Below are 18461 nucleotides of genomic sequence, written 5' to 3'. Positions count from 1 at the left end.
TAGGATTTATCACATATACAAAGGTTTAAAAGCCCTAGTCTACGAAGAAGGAATGGTACATGGTAAATACTTGACACTAATTCCAGCAGTATATTTTATGAAAAATGTTGAAATATATAGTGCTGTATTGCTGTTAACAGGTAATGGCAGAATGTGGCCCTTATTAACATGAAGAATTTCATTTATTTAAAAAATAATGAAAATGCAAAATTAATAAAGTTCTGAAAAAACTTTATTTCGGTTTACCTTAGAATTTAAGAGTTGTTAAGGTAGGTTCTTTAAATGTTTTCCTGTTTCTGCAGATGTTCAGCCCCGCATGCTAGCTCCACAGAGCGAGGTCATCAGAGTGATTGAGAACAATCGGACTCATTTGGACTGCCCATTTTTTGGCTCTCCCTTGCCCATGCTACGTTGGTGTGTATTTGTGTATATTTTATGCAAAACTGGGTTGTTAAGGTATAAGGTGTAACTGCACAAAATTGTGAGAACCGTATTCATTATTATTAATTTAATGAATCTTGTATGCCTTAACAACAGAAAATAAGTAGTAAAAAAAGTGAAGGCTTGAACTGACCTTATATGTGATTTATCTTCTTTAGGTTTAAGAATGGTCAGGGAAGCAACTTAGATGGAGGACAGTACCGCACCTATGACAATGGAACATTAGAAATCAAACGGGCACGGAAAGAGGATCAGGGCACCTACACGTGTGTGGCAACCAACATTTTGGGCAAGGCTGAGAAGCAAGTCAGGCTTGAAGTAAAAGGTCAGAAAAAGCACATTTCTCATATTAAGTTGCTATTGAATATCATTTGAAAAATACACGATAGAATCATTTTAAAGCTTTGCTAATGCAATAATGCCTGCATGATGCCTGTGTTTCAGACCCAACACGCATTGTGAGAGCCCCAGAGAACTTGGTCATAAAACGTGGGGAGAACGCTCGGTTTGACTGTCGAATCTCATATGACCCCTCTCTTCGCTTAATTGTTACCTGGCTCAAAGATGACAACCCCCTGTCTGGCTGGAGGTAGGTGTAACCTCAGTAAAAGCAAAAAATATCACATAAAAACAGTAATTTGTTTAATTGCAAAATGCAATCAACATTTATAATAACAAAAAAATTCAATACATTTAACAAAAAGTAGAACCGATGTATATCCGATTAAATAAGATCAGCACAGTTGCCAGCACTGGACATTGGTCTACCAGGTATGAGTGTTGGTGTGCAAGTAAGTGTGCCAGCTCATAGTGGGTTTGTGCCTTATGAGGATGGATTAAAAAATTAGCAAGTGAAATAATGATCAAATGTAATTGGAGCTTTTCTAGTAGGTTTTATTTCCAAACCTTTAGTAAGCCCAGTAAGGGAGGTCTTTTGTGGTCACCTAAAGCCTAAGTTGGGCAATCTTAAGTATTCATTTTTGACAGCATCCATCTTAGATGTTTTTGTATTCTCCCAATGAATGAAATCTGGGGTTTTCTCCTGCTTTGTATACTTGTTAATTACACTGTTGTTACTTTATAAACTCAAAGTACTGTAAATTTGCTTTTCAGTATTTTTTATTTTAATCTGAGTATTTCTTCAATAATTACTGAGGAGTGTTGAAAATACAGAAGTGGTTAAAATGTATATTTCGTCACAAAATGCAATATGTACATTTTAGTCAAATTGAGAACATTACTTTTTTGTTACGCCCAAATCCAGTGGAAAGTAAAAATTTTGTTAAACCTATATTAAAAACATGAAGTTTTTAACAATAAACTAAAATGTAATTTTTCATAAAAAGTAGATTTGCTTTTTTTATCATAAAATATCCTTTATGTTTTTTTTCTCAAAACACAAAATATTCACTGGAACTAGGAACACAAATACGAATTTTAAAAATGTTATAAATTTAAATAAGAGTAAATAAAATAGAATAAGTCTATTAAAAAAGACTAACTAGGATATAATTAAAACACTCGATAGCCAGAAAGGAAAAGACAAGCAGGGACACAGCAGGTAAAAAAATCCCTAAGGAACACGTGTGGAAAAGAATTTCACAAAAAGCTCACACAAAGCGTATTTAGGACATAATGCACCATTTAGGACACAAATCATTTTAACAGTATGAACACTGTGCACTGAGGTAATGTTTCCAAAAAACATAGTTCAGCAAATATACAACATCTTCAGTTTTTTCAGATGTTTCTTAGCTGTCAATACCTGACAAATTACATCATGTCTTTTATATTCTATTTTGTAAAAGCTGATGATTAAATATATTTGTATATAGTAGATGAGGCAAAATCTTAAAGTGATGAGTGATGAATGAAAAGGGATGAGCAGTGAAAGGTAAGTGACAGATGATATCTGACATGGAGTAATTCTGATGGTTGATAATGGGAGAAGTAAAAAAAAGTGATAGGGTCTTTAAGTGAACGTCATACATATGCAGTGTATGGCTTTCACTATAAAAAATTATGAGACAACATCTCACTGACTAGTGTATGCCTTTCAGTATATTGGAGTACAAATTTCAGCATAGACAACACTGTAGGTATAGGTAGAATGACAAAATGTCAACTCTTACAATCATTAGCAACTTATAATGAGGACATTTTGGAGCGCTGTGCTTTATAATATGTCAGCTACAAAAACCATTTTCCTGGCTTCACAGTGAGGTTTGGGTGAGTTCTCTCTGCCTAGATCTGAGAGGAAGCTTATTTGCTGCCTGTCTTTTGAAGCTCTGAGACATTTGAAAAAAATGTCTAGTTGGTCGGAAATCACAGTGTATAACTATGTGAAGCCAGAAGGAGAATAAAGCATGTTTTGATCAAACAAATAAAACATACAAATATCAGCTATTTGTAACCAATAAAGATCATTGAGAACATCTTACTTTGGATGAAACAGGCCATAGTTGTGAAAAGCGGCCTCATAAAAAAGGTTCTTTGGAACATTCGAAGGTCTCCAAAGGGATGAGCTAAAATATAATATGCCACCAAGGTCGGGAAGCATACTTGCCTTTATTATCTGATAACAGATATGTTACTACAACTGAACTGCCCACAGACATTTGGCAGCTCTTCGGTTTGGATGAATACATTTTACACAACTTTCTCTGAAAAAAGTGGCAGCACTGTAAATGTCTGGTTAGATATAGAAAACTTCCAAAACTTGCAAGACCAGTATATATCTCCATGATGGCCTAATGAATGAGTAAATTAGTCATTTAAAGTAGAATTTTAAAAGCAGCAGTATAGTTATTAAACATAATATGTTTTTGCTTGGATTTAAGAAAGCAAAGTATTCCTCTTTCAGCAGTAAATTTTGAATTGGTTATGACTTAATTAGGGCATGTACACTGTAAGAGTTAAAATGATAAATGGTGCAACTGGGAGTGCAAAAACTTGTGACTTTTCGGCATGCAAATAAGTCAAACATCTAAAATAATGTGGTTTTTGGTCAGTCAAAGTCAATATTAACAATATGTTCAGAATATTAAAGTATATTAAACATTTATATCCATACTAACATTGTAGGTAGGTAGGTATAGGTGGGTTTGGATACAGTGCATCCGGAAAGTATTCACAGCGCATAATTTTTTCCATTTTGTTATGTTACAGCCTTATTCCAAAATGGATTAAATTAATTTTTTTCCTCAGAATTCTACACACAACACCCCATAATGACAACGTGAAAAAAGTTTACTTGAGGTTTTGCAAATTTATTAAAAATAAAAAAACTGAGAAATCACATGTACATAAGTATTCACAGCCTTTGCCATGAAGCTCAAAATTGAGCTCAGGTGCATCCTGTTTCTCTTGATCATCCTTGAGATGTTTCTGCAGCTTAATTGGAGTCCACCTGTGGTAAATACAGTTGATTGGACATGATTTGGAAAGGCACACACCTGTCTATATAAGGTCCCACAGTTGGTAGTTCATGTCAGAGCACAAACCAAGCATGAAGTCAAAGGAATTTTCTGTAGACCTCTGAGACAGGATTGTCTCGAGGCACAAATATGGGGAAGGTTACAGAAAAATTTCTGCTGCTTTGAAGGTTCCGATGAGCACAGTGGCCACCATCATCCGTAAGTGGAAGAAGTTCGACACCACCAGGACTCTTCCTAGAGCTGGCAGGCCATCTAAACTGAGCGATTGGGGAGAAGGGCCTTAGTCAAGGAGGTGACCAAGAACCCGATGGTCACTCTGTCAGAGCTCCAGAGGTCCCCTGTGGAGAGAGGAGAACCTTCCAGAAGGACAACCATCTCTGCAGCAATCCACCAATCAGGCCTGTATGGTAGAGTGGCCAGACGGAAGCCACTCCTTAGTAAAAGGCACATGGCAGCCCCCCTGGAGTTTGCCAAAAGGCACCTGAAGGACTCTCAGACCATGAGAAACAAAATTCTCTGGTCTGATGAGACAAAGATTGAACTCTTTGGTGTGAATGCCAGGCATCACGTTTGGAGGAAACCAGGCACCGCTCATCACCAGGCCAATACCATCCCTACAGTGAAGCATGGTGGTGGCAGCATCATGCTGTGGGGATGTTTTTCAGCAGCAGGAACTGGGAGACTAGTCAGGATAAAGGGAAAGATGACTGCAGCAAATTACAGAGACATCCAGGATGAAAACCTGCTCCAGAGCGCTCTTGACCTCAGACTGGGGTGATGGTTCATCTTTCAGCAGGACAACGACCCTAAGCACACAGCCAAGATATCAAAGGAGTGGCTGAATGGTGTGAATGTCCTTGACTGGCCCAGCCAGAGCCCAGAATTGAATCTGATTGAACATGTCTGGAGAGATCTTAAAATGGCTGTGCACCGATGCTTCCCATTCAACCTGATGGAGCTTGAGAGGTGCTGCAAAGAGGAATGGGCGAAACTGGCCAAGTATAGGTGTGCCAAGCTTGTGGCATCATATTCAAAAAGACTTGAGGCTGCAATTGCTGCCAAAGGTGCATCGACAAAGTATTGAGCAATGGCTGTGAATACTTATGTACATGTGATTTCTCAGTTTTTTTTATTTTTAATAAATTTGCAAAAACTTCAAGTAAACTCTTTTCACGTTGTCATTATGAGGTGTTGTGTGTAGAATTCTGAGGAAAAAATGAATTTAATACATTTTGGAATATGGCTGTAACATAACAAAATGGAAAAACTGATGTGCTGTGAATACTTTCTGGATGCACTGTAGGTAGGTGGTTTATTTGTATAGAAGCTCAAGAAAAATATAAATATTATAACAAACCACAACCCAGATCTGTGCCAAAGGTTTACTTTTAAAGGCATTAACATGTGGAAGAACAGGTCCATAGTGATAGAATATGATTCCTTTCAAAATTCCCCTGGTTGAAGTCACCAGCAATCTGGGGTCAGAATAATTTATTATTAGATTGCTTTTATTACTACAAAAACAGCATTAATTTACATAGCACGTTTTCATCCAAGGGATATTTAATTAAAGTGTTTCACAGCTAGCAAAACAGACAATAAAAGTAATAATAGCAACTGTGGAGTATTTTTATATTATTTTTATATTGTCCTAAATCACAGTTTACATGGCTTGATGTACTTTAACAAGCCCTGTTTATCAACCTATGTCCTCAGAATCTCTTTTAAGACAAGGAGAAACTCAATAAAAACCTTACAGGAAAAAATGAAGAAATCTTGGGAAGAGCAATTCAAAGGGAGAACTCCCTTCCAGGTAGGATAGGCATTCAGTTGGTGTCAAAGCAGAGTCAATACTGTCTTGTGGCATCAGAATATTTACACCATGTACACAATAAGCCAATGATATTTTGTCATGCAATCAAAAAGCCAGTTCAGATGAAAAGTACAATAGTTTACATATCTCTGTATCTCAAGCACTGGGAAGTTAAGTGACATCCTCAAGGTCACAAAGTGAATCAATGATTGGGACTAAACCAGACTAAACTAGTCACATTGCAGTACAGTCCAAGGAAAAACTGTTTATATGAGATGCCTCATGAGCAAATAAATAATCAGGCTACATTTTTTGTTCCAATTTTGGTCAATAATAGGAAAATAACTGGGAATTACCTGCTGAAACTGAAACCAATTGAGGGTAGAAAATGGTTAATAGGATTTCATTCCAGCTGATTTGGGCTTTTATGGCAACATAAATGTTTATTCTACTATAAATAAACCTCTTCAGTTTTCTGCAACATTTTGATTACTATGTCTTACAAAATTTCCTTGAATGACTAGTTTTTCTATGTTATAATCATCTTTTAATTATTATTTTTATGTTGCCCTTTTTGAAGAACTTTGGTACAGACTATAAGTAATTGGTTCAAGGAGGTGGAAAGCATGTTCTACCCAAGGTAGGGTTCTTATTACCCTCAGTAAATAATTAACCAGAATCCATAACGCCAACCCTTAAAGTATTATCTGCTTCCACCATGCATTGAAGTAAAGCACTTTTAATTTTGTACTAATGATCTATTTTTATTTTGTTCTATTTTCTTTTTTATACAATATGAGATGCAAATGCTACAGTCACAAGCTTTAACATCATTTAGAGCTGCACATTCTAATTCATTTTTAAATATTTTAACATCTCTGACATTAATGTCACTCATAAAAAACAGTTCAGCTGAAGACTTAAAAATGTATTAACTGTATTGCTAGGTGTTTTTTTTGAAAGAGAAACTATATGTTCCCCTTTAAACTGCAGATATTTTGGAAAGTTATGCCTAGGTTTTTTACTCAAACAGGTTTATTTAAAATATAAAAAATACATACATAGCTATACTAGCAGACAAAAGTTTTAAAACACACCCATTTTTCCAGATGTTGTTGAAATTTAAGCAGTTCAAGTCCAGGGAATAACCTGAAATCATACAAATGTAAGTAGTAGTTTTCAGTGTTATACAAAAAAAGGCCTTTTGTAGGAAACAAGTATTGGTTTAACAACTTACAGCTTTCTGCAACATCTGAGGGTAATTGAGCTTTGAAAGTTGATGCAAACAATTGCTACAGGTGTTCCAACTTTTGTTGATTACTTGCAAACTATCTGTAGAAAGCCAGTGCTAGAACAAACTATGTTGTCAAACCCTCTGAATCATTATTTGGATAATAGTGCATTGTATATTGCTATCATAAATGAGAGAAAATGTCAATTAATAATAGAAGACAGGTCATTATAACCTATTATTAGTGAAGGTCTTTTCCTTTAGAGAAATTGCAAAGAAAGCCAAGGTGTCAGTAACTTCAGTCATCTACATCATCAAAAGGAAATTGGAAACTGGGTGGAATTCTGACAGGCATGATCTGGTAGACTCAAATCCACAACAGAACTAGAAAGCAAGTTTCTGAGACAACAGTTTGTGTGATAGGTGCCTCACTGGACAGCAACTTCAAGCCCAGCTGAATAGTGGTTGAAGTAAGCAAGTCTTAGTTTCTGCACTTTAATTTCAGAGTACATTGAGTTTTTGAACTGCGTACGTTTTAATAAAAAATGGAAAAATAGGAGTGTTTTTAAAACATGTAACCATTTTTGCAATGGCTTTCTTAGTGCTGCTCGCTATGTTAAACCTGCAGCTCAAACTCTTCTCATCACAGCTGAAAGTTTATGCTGATTTTGTGTGTAATATCGTAGCTCAGGTTTAAACATGAAATGAGGATCTGGAGAGAAAGTCACCCATCCCCAGTTAAATGATCTTCATTTAACCCAACTTTATCTCTGTTATTTGGCATATATTGTCTGTCCTTAGTTACTGTGCATCAGTCTCATGAGCACAAGGTAAGTTCATATTCAGTGTCTTTTGCGGCTATCCCTCTGGTCACAATAAAGCCCAACAATTTTTACAGAATTATATTCAATTCAATTCTGAAACAACCTTAAGTTCCCATAGTCATTGAGGAATGCAAAAACACATCAAGCAACAATAACCAGTGCCTTTAGCATGTACACATCAAAAGCACCAGTGTCCAATGAATTATTTTAATGTTAAAGTAACTGCTTGTATATATGGATTTTCTATATAAATACTTTTATTACACTTAGTGATTTTGCTGTGCAGAATCTTTTATAGTCATCTCACATAACTGCAGCTTTAATGAGTGTTCTGACTTGGGAGGAGGCCTTGACTTTTGATACTTTTGGACATAATTGTGGGTAAGATACCGGGGAAAAACCAAACAACACAAAACTAAATGAAGTCCTAACAATATGACTTTAATTTGCTTTACGTGGATAATCAGTGACATAAACAGAGTTTTTCTGTTCTTAACATTTCCTTGTATTGAATGACTGTATCCTCTACTTGTGATTAGTCTTTTTAAAACATTTCTGTAACCTTCATTTATTACACCTTGAACTTTAGAATTAGAAATTTCACCAAGATTTTATTATAATTGCTTTCACTTTACCCAATAGAGCCCATGTTTAAAAGGGAATAATAGCTTTCCCAAAAGCTTCTGTGTATTGCTCCACAATATTGTTTGCCTTCTTCACTTAAGAGAATTTCATGTTGACTGCCAGCTTTTCTTTTGTCTACTTAATTCACATCCCTATTCTTTTCACTTCTTATGCTTTAATAGGATGAAGAAAGACGAAGAGTCATTGACAGTCACCAATGTCAACGAGCAAGATGAGGGAGTTTACACCTGTATTGTGAGCACTGAACTTGATTCAGATTCTGCCAAAGCCCGCCTTACTGTCCAGGGTATGTGAATGGCAGCCTTCATGGCAAAAGTGTATTAAGTGTGTGCCTGTTCTTAAATAGGTTATTAAAGTCAGTGCCTGTGTTATATGATTTGTGTTTGTTACAGTTCTGTCTTTCTGGACGTTTAGGTTCGTTTAAGGGTTCTGAAAGGTGGCCGCATCTTCTTGCAATAAGTTTTTTGAAAAAATAAAAATTTTATTTAAAAATAAAAAAAAAATTCATGTCTTTAACACAACTATATTTTTTTTTCCTTACATTTGACAGCGTTTTGTGTAGTTTTGTTGCAGCAATTTCTGTGGCGTGCTACGGTTGACATCCAGGTGAACACTGCATGTATCATTTGGGGTCAAGAGTAGAAAGATCAGCTCGATACACTTAGTGGTATCCTACTTTATTACTAGTGCATTTTTGTTTATCGTTTTCCTAGTTAAGATACTGTGCTTAGACTCTTGATTTTTATAGCTACTTTAAGGCTTGATGACAGATCGACTTGGATTTTTGGTTAATGTGCCATCTTTCGACAACATTTTTCATCTTCTGATCCTTATTCATAAAAATTAGCTCCAGTTCTTTCTGTGGCAGAATAACCTGGATTATTGTCTTAAAACAGCTGGAGAATAAGGGACCATTGTATATAGTAAATATTCACTGTGGTTGGTATGGCTGAAAATAAAGCCAATATGCCTGTTGTATGCAAGCAGTGGTTTCTGCTTTTTTAAAGCAACCAAATTTTCCATTTCCTGGATTTGAAGAAGCATGTATTGCAAAAAGAAAAATTGACGAAATTTTTGCTTTTTCACATTTTACTACTATATTAAGAATCATGTTACTAATTCATTTTAATAAGTAATTTGATGAATTACAATGTGATAGTGTGCTTTAACTACTAATAGTTTCAAACCGCAGAGAGAAGTCTTGAGGATATTTCATTATTTTTCCCATAAAACCCCTTAACAATAGTACTAAATATCCTCTACTAACTTTTGATTTTAACCTTTTGTCACAGATGATCCAACTTCTCGCATTGTGCCTGAAATTAAAGGTAATTTTTTTTGTATTTTGCAATAATTAAATAGAATAAATGTGATATAATTGGATATGCAACCCATCAGCTACATCATCAGCTCAGGAGTTTGTTTTATAAGTTAACACTGCATTTAACTGGAGAAAGAGGATAAAGCAAAAACTCTTTTTTTATTATTGTATTTTAAATCTCTGCATCCATGGTTTACAGACCGCCCAGAGCCCCCGACAGATCTAGAGCTCACAGACCCCTCAGAAAGGAGTGTGCGACTAACCTGGGTTCCAGGAGATGACAACCACAGTCCCATAAAAGGTCTGGCTAGTTATATTAAACGCAAGTTGTACTTGTTGTATGTGAAATTGTTTGCCTATTTTATGAATTTATTTATTTAATTAATTTCTATGCTTTCTTTCAAAGTGGAGAACATGTCCTCTTAAGTTATGACTATAAGTGGACTATAGCATCATTCCATGTCAAATCAGCTGATTTTCCAGAAATCCTATGTACTTTGTTTTAAAACAATTCTGAAAAAAATAACCAGGTATACCCATGTTATCCTGAAAAAAATAACCAGGTGTACCCATGTTATCTAGGAGACACCCTGTAAAATTATGTTTTGATGTAAGATCAATGCTTCCCAGTCAGCTTTGGCACAGCTTTATTTTTTTTACCAGTTTCACAAGACCACATCTCAAGAACTAAACCACCTACCTAGCTGGCTCAGATTTAGCATACTGTTATCTTTATAGGTATGGTACGTTACAAAATCAAAATGTTTGGTACAGAAGACTCCACGTGGTAATAGCAGACCTTCAAAAAATGGAACACAAATATTTTGCATATTTGGCCTTGCCATGTTTAGCCCCTTCAAAAAGCATACTTCTAACTGATACAGCCTGCTGACATTTTTTCCATATTTAGATGCCTACACCGAGCTTTTCAAAAGGTTATAAACAAAAACTGCATCAGGGTTCGACCAGAAGTCTTCTCGAGTGTACAAAAAAAAATGTGGGTATAATTTTCAGACCAGTATTTAATAATAAATCACCAAAGGCACATTAAGCACAACACATGAACAACAGCTGCTTGATTTTTCATTAAATACAACACTAGTTAACAATGAAATGTTAACATCTTGGTATTGCAGCAGCAATCAAGGTGCAGAGTATAAGGCATTTTTGTCTTTGAGATCAAGATGGTACTGCCTCCTACTGACTGTTGTAGGTGCACTACTCAGTGCAATGACACACTATAATGCCACTAATAAATATTGTCTCTATGTGGCCAATGAAAAGACTGTGCAGGACACTTTGGATACATGAAACGTATCAGGATGTCTAATTCTGCTTCATTCACTCTTGCCACAAATCACACCAATTCAACATTTTTCATCATACATGCACCCAACATAGCCTCCAATAGGGCACTAGTCTAATATGAGGGACGCCTCTGATCTATCAGAAGTTTGTGATTATGAAAGGACAGAATCTCAGCGTCAGCTTCAGCGATGAATATTCAGACAGTCAATTGATTGTCTTCACCAGACACCAAGCTGACTTTGAGTTTGCCATCTTTTGTAGTGATATAACAGTGGTGTTCTACCAGGTACTCTTTTGACCTTGGAGAATCTCATTTTCTGTTTAGCAACATGACATAGGATGTCTTCATTTGATATGAAAAAAAGTTTGAAATTTTTGATAACTTACTAATTGAAAACTCAGTGATTACCATTGTTGACTCATGGCACATTCAGCATATGTTTAGTGAGGATGGAAAATAAACATAGAAGATTTGCATAAGAAAATAAGATTTGAGTTTTGAAAAAGAAGGAAAAATGTAGAATAAATTAAAAATTCACATTCTCACATGTCATTAGGGAGCTTACAAAATAAAATCCAAAGTGATTTTTTGGATTTGAGAGGTCTGCTGTTTAAACCCTGATATGGTTACTTTTCTGTTTATTGCTTTTTCAGAAAGCCTATTTAGTTATCTGAATAAGGAAAAAAAATCTGTATTGGTTACGAATATGCTTCTGAGGCCTAAACATAGCCAAGCCAAAAACTCAAGTGACCATGCAGGGTCATCTGGACCAAATGTTTTAATTCCTCTACATACTATACCAATTAATATACCAGCGAAAAATCTGAACTGCACAAAATCTGAACCTGCTTGGTCATTTAGTTATTGAGCTATGGACATGTGAAATTTGATGAAAAAATGAGGCCAGATAAAACTGACACCCTCCCTTCCCTCGGTAAACTGGCTGAATCTTGGAAAGTATTTATCTTACATGAAAATTGTTTTACAGGGTGTCTCCTGACTAACATGGGTATGCAATTGGTTAATATGACATGGAATGACCCAGTATAGTAGTAACTATTTTAGTACCATTTTGTTAAAATTTTGTTATAGTTAATAAATTAAATATATTAAAAGTAAAAATCAGATTACTAAAATAGTAAGACACAAGTAAAAGAGCATTTAAAAGTACATGCAGTGGACAAAGAAGGTATTTTTCATTACTGTGACATTAAGTAAACATTCTGCATTGTTTAAGAAGTGTCTGGATACTTTTATAGCCCAGCTGCATGTGTCATAATAACATGACATCAACATGGGCTAGAAAAGGTTGCAGTGCTAATGCCATTGTCTAAGTAATTTCTTTGTTTTATATACATAACTGCGCAAAGAACAATAATAATACAACCAAATAGGCTTCCCGCTGTGGACCTGAACCCGGAAACACACAGACGGACATCATAAGTTCACCACACACCCTTTATTTACAATTATGTACAGTTTTTAAATGTGCACACAAACCCCAGTGCCTCCAGCACCGTTCCCCCACCATGCCTCTCTCTTGGCGGCCCCTTAAATAGGAACCCGGATGGGCTCCAGCTGCTTCCCGGCACTCCTCCGTAGACACACCCCAGTGTGGCGGAAGTGCCGGCTGCGCACCCGGAAGCCGTCCGGGTGTCCCCTGTCGTCTTCCCCCCAGCACTTCCTGGTGTGGCGGAAGTGCTGGGCTCCAGGGATATTCAGGCACCAGGGCGCCGCCTGGCGGTGGCCACGGGTCCCTACAGGGCTGGGCTTCCAAGCCCTTTACCCGTGGCCCCCAACATAACCAGGGTGGACGCACCCTCGCGGTCTGGAGGAGGTACAAGCCCTCCTCCGGTCCTCCTGGGCGTCCCGGCCGGGTGCCACACCGCATATTAGTCCTACTGGTGATGAGCCTAGCAGTGCATATTTCACATCTGTGGTTCACCTAACAAATCTTCAATGAAGAATGAGTTTGAGAATGTAGCACTTGCCAACACTATTAAAAACTTAAAACAACGTGTTTCTTATTATATTATAAGGGCATCTGAAAGGGAACCCATTGACATTTTTGTAGTTTCTGTAATTTATTATTTTATACGGCACCTAAAGGTATTTCATATGACTTGTACACTCATGATAAAAAATTGGTTACATAGAAAAATTGCAGTGATCAATTTGCTTATCCTCCACAGAATTTCTTGTGCAATATGAGGAGGATCTTTGGGAACGTGGAAAGTGGAAGAATCTTACCAGCTATCCTGGAAACCTCAACTCTGTCATTTTGCCTCTGTCCCCATATGTAAACTATCAATTTCGAGTCATTGCCATCAATGAGATTGGTGCTAGCAGACCTAGTCGGCCATCTGAGCGCTATAGAACCAGTGGAGCACGTAAGTGTTACCCAGAACCAGGGCAAGATTGTTAGTGGTAAAAGAACACACATTTTTTAACTGGACAGCAAAACTGTTACACAGGCCTTTATAAAGGTCTTTTTTAAAATTACTTAATGTTTCTCATTTTAGTAAAATTTGTGTTTCAGCGCCCGAAGTGTACCCTCAAAAGATACGTGGTGCTGGATCAAGGAAGAACAACATGGAAATTACCTGGGAGGTGATTATCTTATTTTACAATAAATTAGATCATTGTGGATAATCAATCTAAATATATTTGCTGAGGTGTTAAACTCCAAAGTATACCATAATAATATTAGATATGAAACTATGGACTGCATTTTCTAAATCTGTGACACAAATGATACAACTTGTAGTTGTCACCTCTCAGTTACCCTGAACTGAAAAGTGGGTGCGAAAGTCAAAATGGTCATGAGTAACCCCTTATTTTCTATAATACATATAAACTTTTTAAAAATTACAGATTAAGAAATTTTAATGAAAGTAGGTTATGTAAAATAAATACATGTACTATAATACATTTTCCCTTTGTAAGTTACTGTTTTACCTTTAATAAATAAGCCTTAAATATTACTTCTATTAATCTTTTTTAATAATTTTATTGATTTTATTAAAATCACACAACATTCCATACAAATAGATCAATTTTACAAAAATAGGATTGAAAACAAATCAACCCCCACCCCTGAGAAAGCGAGCATAGGTAGCAGAATAAAAAATAGATGAATTAATATGTGAAGAAAGATAAATGGAGAAGAGAAAGAAATGGGGAGAGAATCTGCTTCCTCTGTGCTTTAAAAGCTTATTCTAAAATGTTATTGATTAGATCTTGCCGGGTTCTGAAAAAATTCTGCTCAGATCCTCTTAAGTGAGAATTAGATTTTTTCCAATTTCAAATAATATATAACATCAGCTACCCACTGACTTAAAAAAGGAGAGTTAGGATTCTTCCAGTTTAACAAGATAAATTTACGTGCCAATAGTGTAGTAAAGGCAATCACAATTTATTTGTCCTTCTCCACTTTAAGCCCATCTGGGAGTACACCAAACACAGCTGTTAATGGGTTAGAAGAGATTGTGACACCAAAGCTGTCTGAAAAGCATTTAAAAATTTTGGTCCAGAATGATGTTAATTTGGTGCAGGCCCAAAACATGTGACCCAGTGAGGCTGGGACTTGATTGCAGCGTTTGCAGGTTGGATCTTGCCCTGGAAACATTTTGGACAATTTTAAATGAGACAGATGTGCTCAGTATAAAATTTTGAGTTGAATAATTATATGCTTTGCACATATTGAGCTTGAGTGAATTCCCTGCATTGCTATCATCCACTCCTTTTCTGAGATGTTGAGTGAGAGATCCTTTTCCCACTGTCCTCTTGGATCTTTGAAAGGGAGGGACTATGAAATGGTTTTATATATTGTAGAAAAGCTGTCTAAGTCCTTGAAACTGAGCAATATTTCTTCCAGCATAGAGGGAGGTGGGAGGTGAGGAAAATTGGCAGGTTCTGTTTAACAGAGTTTCTAATTTGAAGGTAGTGAAAGAAATGTGTTGCTGGAAAGTTAAATTTGGAGTGTAATTGTTTTTAGGATGCAAAGACATTGTCTATGTACAGATCTCTAAGTGATTTAATACCAAATGTTTTCCAGACATTAAAAACTGTATATGTTTGCGAGGGTTGAAAAAAGTGGTTCTCGTGCAGAGGTGCCACCGATAAAAGATTCTCTGTCTTATAATGCTTCCTACATTGGTTCCATATTCTGAGTGAGTGAAGCACAATTGCGTTGTTAGTATATTGGCGATAATTTGTATTTATTGGGGCACAAAGCAAGGAATGTAAAGAAGTCCTGCAGGATTTTATTTCTATTGCAGACCAAGCCTGTATATGTTCATCTATTTGTGACCATGTCCATGTTTTTATAGTTTGTATGTTTTCTGCCCGGTAATAAAACTGAAAGTTGTGTAGAGCCATGCCACCTTCTGCCTTAGGTCTTTGTTAGGGTCGCTCTTTGGATACATGGATGTTTTGAATTCCAAATATGTGTGGTTATGGTTGAATCTAATTTCTTAAAAAATGATTTATTGATGTTTATTGGAATGTTTTGAAATAAGAAGAGAAGCTTAGGGAGGATATTCATCTTAACAATGTTAATTCTTCCAGCTAAAGTGAGATGAACTGTTGACTATCTTTGCAAGTCTTGCTTAATTTTTATCATACAAACGGTGAAATTTTGTTGATAAACAGCTTTCTGTTTACTTGTGATGTTCACCCCTAGATATATAAACTGATCTGCAATGATAAAAGGGAAGATGTCCAATCTAATATCGTGTGCTTGAGAATTCACTGGAAAGAGCACACTTTTATTCAAATTAATTCTGAGACCAGAAATCTTTTGAAATTCTTTTAGTGCTGTTAGGACTGCAGTCACAGTATTTTGTGGGTCTAATATATACAGTACCATATCATCTGCATATAGAGAAATTTTCTGTTCAAGTCCTTCCGTGATAATCCCCTTTATCTCATAAGCACTTCAACAGTGAACTGCCAGTGGCTCAGTGGTGATTGCAAAAAGTAGTGGTGACAAGGGGCATCCTTGTCTGGTACCACATTCTAGTTTAAAGTAATCTGAATTAATGTTGTTAATACAAACTGAAGCTTCTGGATTGGTATACAGTAGTTTGATCCATGCACAAATGTTCAGGCCAAACCCAAGTTACTCCAATGTAGTGAAAAGGTAGTTCCATTCAATCATATCAAATGCTTTTTCTGCATCCAAGGATAATAATATCTCTGGGATGTTTGACGTTGCGGGTGAATATATTACATTAAACAGGCTCCGAAGATTGGACGCTAAGTGTCGGCCTTTAATAAATCCAGTTTGATCTTGTGATATTACCGAAGGCAGCACTTTCTCCATTCTTCTAGCTAGGACTTTGGAGAGTATCTTAATTAACATCATTATTCAGAAGTGAAATTAGTCTGTATGATGCACATTGTAAAATGTCTTTATTTTATTTAGGAAAGACGGTGATTAATGCTTGGAGAAAAGTTTGAGGTAGAATTTTATTGTATTTAATTCGGCAGGGTAGCTATCGGGGCCTGCTGCTTTCCCACTCTGAAGTGACTTTATAGCATCTAGTAATTCTGATAGTTCCAACGGTTTATCCAATTCCTCTGCACTAAGAGTACCAATTTGTGGTGTCTGTAATGCATGCAGAAATGCATTAGATTGTGTCTTGTCTTCTTTAAACTCAGTAGAATATAAGGATTTATAGTAGTCTCTAAATGTGTGCATTATATTTTTATGGTTTATGATTTTGTGTCCGTTTGTGTTGGTGATTGCTGGGATTGCATTGCGAACTTCTTGCTTGTGGATTTGTTGAGGCGTTTTTGCATTGCAGTCTGTTGTTAAATTGGTAATTATAATTATAAGGATTAAAAGGATAGAGTAGAGATAGCTTGCTCTCTTTTTCTCCCCCACCAAGTACCCCCACCCCCCATTTTGCCTCCCCACGTGAGACTGGACCCAAATTCACAAAGCCCCTCTGACATACCTAGAGACACAACATGTCCAAAACAATGCAAGCCCCCCAGCAGCGTCGTATGAGGATTAAAATTGAGATATCTATTGCCAATACAGTCTAAATACTATAAGCATTAAATATAATCTTCAACAGTCTTGAAATATTAAGATAGTAGACCCAGGGAAAGGTATTAAAAAGTGGACCTGGATAAGCGTAGTAAACCCTAATACAATAATTACAACAACAATAAACCAAGGGTATGATGTTTAACAGTCTCCTTTAGAATAGCAAAAAGAGAAAAAAAAGGGGGTTACTAATTTAATTTCTTCTACACATACATACATACACATGTATAATTGTAATTAAAACATAAATTGAAAGTGACTGACAAGGGAAAAGAATGTATAATTACGGTACCAGTACCATTGCAAGCGAATCAGACAGCCGGTAATATCTTCTTTGCGATGCCATGACAGGGTGCGACTCACAATCGTATTTCAGGAAAGTGTCAGGATCTGCTTTCTTAACTCTTTATCTGCTTCCTCCGTAGTGATAAAGATGTAATGTTTGCCTTGAATATCCACTTTAAGTTTGGCAGGATACAAGAGGCTGTATCTGATATCGGCTTTCTGTAAGCGCTGTTTAATATTATAAAAAAAGGCACATTTAGCAGCTGTTGAGGGTGAGAAATCAGGGAAAATACAAATGAGGTTATTTTCAATTTTAATATCTTGTTTCTGTCTGAGAAGTGACATTACATTTAATTTAGATTGTAATTTCTCGAAGCGCACAACAAAAGTCCTAGGTTTAGAGGTGTTCGATCCCCATATGCGTTAAGCTGCTGCTATCTCAATGTCTGGTTTAAAGTCTTCTTCAGTTATTTTGGAGAATAGTTCAGCTACGAATCTCACTGGGTTTGGACTTTCACAATTCTAATATTATTCCTTCTGCATCCATCTTCCAGAGCAGCAAGTCTGTCTCCGAGTTTTTTGCATTGGAATTCACAGCTGTTGCTTTTCCATCAGCGGCTAAATGTTCGGCTGTTTCAATTCGAGTCGTGAATGTCTGCTTAACGTCTTCCAGCTGATCGGCAAATGCTCTCAGTTGAGACGCATTTTTCCTGAATGTGCTCCTCAATTTTTTCCAGTATACCTTTAAAGGCCCTCTCAAAGTGATTATATACACGTTTCTCCGAGTTTTTATTATCCTGCCACAGCTTCTCACTTGTCTTCTCGCTTGTCTTGAGCATACCATTTATTTCTTTCTTTATCTCTTGCTTGAGCTCAGCGATCATTACCTTCAGTTCGGAAATATCATTTCTGCTTTCGTGCACCGTAGATGAAGCAGCGAGCCCTATTACAGCCGATGCTCCCGGCTCGCGAGGAGTAGATAAAATCGCGGACTGCAAGGCCTTTTCCAGTTTCAAGTGATCTTCTGGAATTGGCGAGCTATCGTGACCTGCATCACTTGCACATTTACTCCCATTTTCACTCTCAACTGGAGATAA

The 18461-nt window shown here is 36.5% G+C and overlaps 1 protein-coding gene across 25 annotated transcripts in view; it reads left to right on the top strand.

Moving 5' to 3' along the window:
- The window catches only part of nfasca (neurofascin homolog (chicken) a), a 275383-nt gene that overhangs the window by 187340 nt on the left and 69582 nt on the right, over positions 1-18461 (top strand). For 16 of the 25 annotated variants that reach the window (XM_039749089.1, XM_039749099.1, XM_039749091.1 and 13 more), the window contains 9 exons: positions 303-414; positions 600-766; positions 886-1030; positions 6272-6331; positions 8553-8677; positions 9684-9719; positions 9912-10013; positions 13214-13411; positions 13561-13631. In XM_039749089.1, coding sequence (XP_039605023.1) covers positions 303-414; positions 600-766; positions 886-1030; positions 6272-6331; positions 8553-8677; positions 9684-9719; positions 9912-10013; positions 13214-13411; positions 13561-13631 — 1016 coding nt within the window. The remainder of the gene's footprint in view (positions 1-302; positions 415-599; positions 767-885; positions 1031-6271; positions 6332-8552; positions 8678-9683; positions 9720-9911; positions 10014-13213; positions 13412-13560; positions 13632-18461) is intronic. The other 9 variants (XM_039749110.1, XM_039749108.1, XM_039749109.1 and 6 more) reach the window with 3 other exon arrangements.

Source organism: Polypterus senegalus, chromosome 3, assembly GCF_016835505.1.
Source record: "Polypterus senegalus isolate Bchr_013 chromosome 3, ASM1683550v1, whole genome shotgun sequence".
NCBI lineage: Eukaryota > Metazoa > Chordata > Cladistia > Polypteriformes > Polypteridae > Polypterus > Polypterus senegalus.
This window is presented reverse-complemented; position numbering and strand designations above follow the sequence as displayed.